This window comes from Colobus angolensis, unplaced genomic scaffold, assembly GCF_000951035.1.
Source record: "Colobus angolensis palliatus isolate OR3802 unplaced genomic scaffold, Cang.pa_1.0 Scaffold9, whole genome shotgun sequence".
Lineage (NCBI taxonomy): Eukaryota > Metazoa > Chordata > Mammalia > Primates > Cercopithecidae > Colobus > Colobus angolensis.
The window spans coordinates 1049189-1056464 of NW_012122931.1; the positions used below are offsets into that span (position 1 = coordinate 1049189).

Sequence of the window (7276 nt, forward strand, 5' to 3'; positions counted from 1 at the left end):
GCTGCGGGGCGGGGGTGGGGCGGGGCTCGCAGGCATCGGAGAGGTGCGCCCGAGGGGGCGGGCGTCATTAGCATAGGGGGCGGAGGCCCGCAGTTTGCGGCGACTTGTTCGCGAAGGAGGCGGGCGTCATTAGCATAGGGGGCGGGGTTTGGCGGTGCGCGGACACCTTAGCGGTCAGACCCTCACACCAGGACCCACGGGTGGGGCTTCGCAGGGAGCTGGCAAATGCGCCAGCCTCGGAGTGGAATCCCGATTGGCTTTTCTTCCTGGATAGGAAGAAGATAACTAGTGATGTCCAGCGGCTTGCGCAGATCAAGATAGAGCCAAGTGGGGCCAGCGAATCCCTGCCTTGCCATGGGATGGGTTTTCAAGCCAGGTCTGGACAGCTTATAAGAAAAAAACGCCGGTCAGTCTGCATGTTTTATTTATTGGTACCCGAGGAAATGGGGGCTGCCTTTCCAGAATCCCTACCTCCAACCCCCTAGCCTTTTGGACATTGGAGAAGACTCTAGATACCTAAGATTGGAAAAAGTTCGAATTGGAAAGCACTGAGACCAGAGGTCAACCCTCCAGGGCTGGCCAGACACGTAACAAATGTTCAATGACCGTCAGGTCTCTTCCTTTCCCTTCCAGGACGAGGGTCCTGGTCCTCCGGTACCCATGATTGGAGGGTCCAGTACTGGCCCCGCAGGCTGGCCTGAGCCTTAAGGAAGTCCTCGCTGAACTCCATCTCAGCCTGGCTGCTCTCTGACTCCCAGTACAGCACCTGCTGCCCATGGAATGTTGTGGTCCTCAAGCTGTGGATGTCCCGGATCTGAGAGAAAAGGGGCAGCCCAGAAGGACCGGCCATAAGTGATCATTAGCACTCACATTAATTAGCCCTTAATGTGCAGGGGCTCACAGATTCCGGATCACATTTAATGCTTACAAAGCCCTCCTAGGAGTACGCTGTTACTCTACCCAGAAAACTGAGCTCCAGGGAAGTCACATCACTTCCCCGAGGACACACAGTCAGGGTGTCAGAGCGGGGCCAGGCTGCCTCCTCTGGGGAAGCTGATACCCTGCAGAACACAGTTCTCCCAGGACACGGGAAACCTTGGGGAGGGTGCAGGGTGCTCCTCTGTCCAAGTCATATCAGACTGTAAAATTATGCTTCAGTCCTGGGTTAGCTGTCAGTCTGCATCAGAAAGGTCTTTACCATTCTTTATCATTTTGCTTTTTTTTTGAGACAAAGTCTCACTCTGTTGCCCAGGCTGGAGTGCAGTGGTGCGATCTGGGTTCACTGCAACCTCCACCACCCGGGTTCAAGTGATTCTTGTGCCTAAGCCTCCCCAGTAGCTAGGATTACAAGCACATGCCACCACGCCTGGCTACTTTTTGTATTTTTAGTAGAGACAGGGTTTCATCATGTTGGCCAGGCTGGTCTCGAACTCCTGACCTCAAGTGATCTGCCCTCCTCGGCCTCCCAAAGTGCTGGGATTACAGGTGTGAGCCACTATTTCACTCTTGTAGGTAGCTCAAAAAACATTTCTTGGTGAATATGTGGAGGAAGCGCTCTTCTCCCATTCTTTCACTAATGATTTGGAGGGTTTGAGTCTGAAATAAACTGAAGGGGGTCCCCTAGTCCTGCCCCCGCTAGGGAAAGCTGTCCAGAATCACAGCACAAGTCCCCATGCTGGGCCTCACCGAGATGTAGCTGGCATTGGCTCCCTTGGTCCCATTGTCCATGTCGGTGGCCAGGGCATGGATAGCAATCCGGGCGTGCGGAGCCACATTAATGAAGAGCCGGCAGCCCCCTGCCTTACTCGTGGCTGGACTCAGCAAGGGGCTCACGATTTCACCCCAGGGCCCAAAGAGCTGCATGTCACATTCTGCAGGGGGAGCAAGTGGGACATAGAAACCCAGACAGACCGCTGATGCCATAGGCCAGGGCAACTCACAGCTGGGAAGCAGTGCAGGGCAGCATGGCACTGTGGTCAATATCGGGGTTCCCAGGCAAACCCTGCTGAACCCCACCTCTACCACTTCTTGGCCCAGTGACTTTAGGCAAAGGCTAAATGTTCTGGGCTCTGGTTCCCTCCTCTTCAACTGAAGGAAACAATGGCATGCACTGAGCAGAGTGGTCTTTAGGACTCAATGATGTCACATGTGCAAGAGTGTTTCACACTGAACCTGGCACCAAGGATAGGCTCCACCCATGGTAGCCACTGCTGTTCCTCGGAGCTCACTGGAGCCGCCACCTGCCTGTACCTCCTGCACCTCTTTCAAGGCAGGTGCCTGTGTGGGTGGAGCTGGGCCAGGAAGTGAGAAGCAATGTGAACGGTGACAGTGGGCTCATGGCCTTTTGGCAGGACCCAGCAGCGCCTGTGCGCTGAGGCACATACACAGCTCTCTACCCAGGCAGGTGCTGGGGCAAGGAGGAGGCACACTAGGTCTCTGCAGAGGCTAAGCCCATTGCCGCTAAGCCCCTGACACCTGAGGGAGCCGAAGAACCTCTGGAACTGGCTAGGGAAGCCAACTTTGGCCAGCTCGGACTGTTGGGAGAGGGCAAGCCCCCCAGGACAACCGAGAGGGCTATCAGAGGGTATCTAGGGGGCCATGGGCAAGGCAGGGGTCCCTGAGGTGGCATCCTCTGTCTGAGGTGTGCTTATGGGTGCACACGCATGTACAAGTATGTGTGCTCACACCAGTGCACTAGAACAGGGCCGAGGGACAGTGGCTCTCACAAAAACTTAAAGGGCCTTGAAAGGCTGGAGGGTTGGGGGCAGGGCGGGTGGGTGTGGGCCAGAGGCCTGAGGGACTGACTGAGGATGTGGACCACATCCCACATCCATCCATCTTGCTGCACAGTCCCAAAGAGGAGGGATGTAGCACTCATCCTGTGACCTCTCCCTGGCACGTACAGACTGACACTGGCCAACCCCAGCTCCTTCCATCTCAGTCAGCTCCCTCTGTATCTTCCCATTACCCCACTGGGACTGGCCCCATCCTCAGCAGCACCCACCCAGCCTCCCTGCCAGGACCGGAGCACCCAGGGGAGGTGAAGGCCTGGCCATACCTCTGTAGAAGGTTTCAGGAGCAAGCTGGCTCCCATACCGCAGCAGCACCCCACCTCCCGGCTGCCTGCAGCGCTGCCTCACCACCAGCGTGTTGGTCTTGGAGCTGAAAGTCATGCCCAATAGCTTCCTGCACATCTTCCTCCAGGTGAGCCGGCCCCAAAGCAACAACATGTCCCCTAGGAAGCGGCAGGGCAGTGAGGGTCCAGCACTTCCATGCCTGGTCAGCAGAGGAATGGCTCCGGGGTAGACTGAGCCGAGTTCAAGTCCCGCCTCTCCTACTGCTGGCTATGTGACTCTAAGTAACTGAGCACGTCACTTCATCTCTCCTAGCCTCAGTTTCCTCATCTGTAAAATGCAGATCATCACTCCCCAGTCATGAGATGGAATGCAAACTAAAGTTGGGAATGTACATGGGGCTCCTGCCAGGAAGGGGGCATGCAGCGTTGTGCTGGCTCCCGGCAGGGGCCATAACTGGCAGCATCGCTTGCGTGGCCCTAAACATACCCGCACTGCAGTTGAGAGAACTCTCAAGGACGCGGAGGGTCACCACCTCCCCAAGGGGCCGCCCAATGGCCACTGCACAGTCTGCCTGCCCTGATCCTCGCATGTCAATGGTTCCTGTTGGCTCAAGGTGCTGCTTGCCACAGGCACCTGAAAAGGGAGCAGGAGACAGGTAAGCAGTGCTTCCGGGATTTCCAGCAGGGCAGGCTCTGGGGCTTCCAAGCTGAGGAAGGAGACCAGGAGGTGGGGGGGGACCCTGTCCTCCAAGGCCCAGCTGGAAGCCTTCTCAGGACAGGGACGGGGGCTAGGTAGGTCAGAGCATCACCCTCAGTGCAGAGGGCTGCTTCCAGATGCTCTGGCAAGTAGGGCACATGCAGAGCAGCCCAGAGGCTAGGGGGCTCACAAGCTGGGTTCCTAACTTCAAGTTACTTCCCCTTAATAGTAGTAAAAGGGAGGTTTTCCTTTGCCAGGGAGGAAGAGGGTCAGCCCTGATCCTGGCCTCCCAGGCACACATCCCAGGGACCAAGTTCTTGTGCCAGTCCTTCCCAGAGGGAGATGCCTTTGCCCACCCCTCCTACAGCAGCTGCCCGACAGGAAGGAGGACAGGACGTAACTGGACTGCGCCGAGCTTTCCTGGGGCCCGGGCAGGAGCCGCCGAGGCTGGGGAGCCGGGGAGAAGAGCAAGGCCCGGGCCTGGGACCACTCCAGGGAGGCACCAGCAGCGGTGGCTGTGGTCTGTCCTGGAGCAGTGGCTTCTTCGTGAGGCACCAGGTTGGGCGTCCCCTGTCCCACACAGGGCCCAGCCCAGCAGCCACGCACAGTCACTGGCTTGGGCAAGTGCTGGCAGAAATCAGCCGGCACAGGCGCCTGGGCCTGGGGTCCGAGGCAGGTGTCATGCCGGCGCTGGATGCCATCCCCACAGGAAACAGAGCACTGCCAAGAGAGGGGAGGAGGAGTCACAGCTGACCCTGCCAGAAAGTGACAAGGACAGTGGTAACCACAGGCTAGGAGTGATCCAATATAATCTTTGTACAAGCTGGGAGGCAGGTAAGTGTCTCCATTTCACAGATGAGAAAACTGAGGTGCAGAGAGGGCACCCAGCACAGGTCATGTAGGTGGGAGGAGCCAGAATTCAAGCCTGGGTCCCTGTCACCCTCACGGCCTCTGTGTCTCTCCAAGCCTTAGAGCAAGCAGGCCTGCGGGGCTGCGACTCGTCTCTGTCTGCTGTGCCCGTGCCCCCTCCACACCATGAGCGAGCCCCTCCAGGGGGCAGCCTGAGCTCCATTTACCATTGTCTTTCCTGCCCTGCCAGGTGTGTGGCACAGCTGGCATTCTGTCATCTGTATAGAACTGAGTGGCCTGCTGTTCATCTTCCAGTGTCCCCAAACCTAAGAGCCTCTTAAGTCCTAGCTGCCCACAGGTTTCTAGGCCTTCTGTGTATCTGCCTCTAGGTGCCCCCTCACCAACAGACCCAGCTCTCTCCTTCCTTTCTGGGGACACAATGAGCCAATGCCCCCTAGACTCCCTCACACATAAGCAGCCACAGCTGGTGCCCGCCCCAGCCCCATAGGGATCCCAAGCGCCTGCTGTGCTCACCTCCGTCCAGGTGCCGACATACCAGCGGTAGGTACAGTCAGCAATGAGACAGGGGACGCTGGCCTGGGGCCGCACCAGTGCTGCACAGGCCACCTCATCCACCTCCACATCCTGGCCTTGGTCGAGCTGCACACAGGCCACCGAGCGCCTAGCAGTGCCAAGACCACAGCTGGCCGAACATGGGCCAAGGGACATGACTTTCCACCTGCAGGAAGAGAAGACCCCAAAGAGAGGCTGGGTCTCCCCAGAAACGGTCCTGCCCCATGTGGGCCCCTCTCCACCTGCGTGTCCTCGAACAGTTGCCTAGACAGCTTCTGTGGCCAGGCAAGATGGGAAGTGCAGCCACAGAGCCCCTCCTGTCTGGGGCCAGGGCTCACAGCCACAGGAGAGCTACCAAAAGGCCCTGGAGGAAAGAGGCTTCTTTTTCCCTAATTGCACATCCCCCTCTCATCGCCTTTCTCACAGAACACCTGTCAGCACCCCAGGGGCTGCCTATGGACCCAAGTAACAGCAACAGGAAGCAAGCCCCCGGGTAACAGGAGACAGATCTCACCACCCCACGTTCTACAAGGGTGAAGGCTGAGGACCTTAACCCTGCCCATGTTGATCTGTAATCATTCAATAACTAATTATGGCCCGCGTTCTTCAGAGCCCAGACACGAACCCAGGCGCCTGCAAGGGAGCTGGGATCTTCATCACAATACTGTTCTCCCCCATGACCCTGCAGCGCTGCCTCTTGGACCCGTGCCTTCCGTGGCCTGGCGCTGTTCTACATGACACTGGGAGGTGGCAGTGAACCAAACCAGACCCCACCTCCTCTCGGAGCATTGATTGTTCTCCATTTCGGCATCACTGGCATGAGCGACTGGATGCTGCTTTGCTGTGGGGGCTGTCATGTGCACTGCAGAAATTTTATTTTTTAGTTTATTTTAATGGTTTTCTTTGAGACATGGTCTCATTCTGTCATCTAGGCTGGAGGGCAGTGGTGCAATCACGGCTCACTGCACCCTCAGCCTCCAGGGTTCAAGCCATCCGCTCACCTCAGCCTCCCAAGTAGCTGAGACTACAAGTGTGTGCCATCATGCCCAGCTAACTTTTGTAATTTTTGTTTGTTTGTTTTTGTTTTTGAGATGTAGTCTCACTCTGTTGCCCAGGCTGGAGTGCAGTGGCACGATCTCAGCTCACTGCAAGCTCCGCCTCCTGGGTTCATACCATGCTCCTGCCTCAGCCTCCCGAGTAGCTGGGATGACAGGCGCCCGCCACCACACCCGACAAATTTTTTGTATTTTTAGTAGAGACAGGGTTTCACCATGTTAGCCAGGATGGTCTCAATCTTCTGACCTCATGATCTGCCCACCTTGGCCTCCCAAAGTGCTGGGATTACAGGCATTAGCCACTGTGCATGGCCGATTTTTGTATTTTTTGTAGAGACGGGGTTTCACTATGTTGCCCAGGCTGGTCTAGAACTCCTGGGCTCAAGCGATCCTCCCGCCTTGGCCTCCCAAAGTGCCAAGCAGAGCGTCACAGGAGGGACGAGCGTGCCATTCTGGACCGATGCTCAGGGAGGGCTCTGGGTCATTCTGGAGTTGTGGTGTCTGAGCCAAGCCTGGGGGAGGGATATCCAGGGCCTCGAGGATATCCACAGAAGACATCAGGTAGCGAGAGCTAGCACAGAAGCCCTAAGTCAGGGGATTATCCCTGGAATGTTCCAGGACAGTGAGGCCAGGGTGGCTACAGCAACGTCAGAGGGATAGCCAGAGCTCATGTGGTGTGTGCCTGCATCCCAGCTACTCGGGAGGCTGAAGCAGGAGAATCACTTGAGCCCAGGAGTTCAAGTCAGGACTGGGCAACATTCAGAGATAGTAAGACCCCATCTCTGAAAAAAAGTGAGGGGAGGCGCAGTGGCCCAAGAGGCGGTCTGTAGAGAACAGGGCTACCTGGCAGGCTGTGCTAGGTGTGGGAGGTGAAGTTTAATCACCATGCAGGCAGCGTGCAGTGTGAAAAACCCTGCAATTCCCATAAAATCCCAGATCATCTCTAAATGTGATGTGGAAAAATAAATGGGACGCACAGCCAAGGGACTTTAGCACAGGCAAAGAAATCAGGACACACTTGTGACA

The 7276-nt window shown here is 56.9% G+C and overlaps 1 protein-coding gene across 1 annotated transcript in view; it reads right to left on the bottom strand.

Annotated features, from left to right (window-relative positions):
• Positions 1 to 407: 407 nt before the first annotated feature.
• The window catches only part of ADAMTS13 (ADAM metallopeptidase with thrombospondin type 1 motif, 13), a 39430-nt gene continuing 32561 nt past the window's right edge, over positions 408 to 7276 (bottom strand). Inside the window, 7 exon segments of the mRNA XM_011931141.1 lie at positions 408 to 637; positions 640 to 814; positions 1687 to 1871; positions 3059 to 3235; positions 3564 to 3710; positions 4175 to 4493; positions 5157 to 5361. Coding sequence (XP_011786531.1) covers positions 609 to 637; positions 640 to 814; positions 1687 to 1871; positions 3059 to 3235; positions 3564 to 3710; positions 4175 to 4493; positions 5157 to 5361 — 1237 coding nt within the window. The 3' untranslated portion in view covers positions 408 to 608.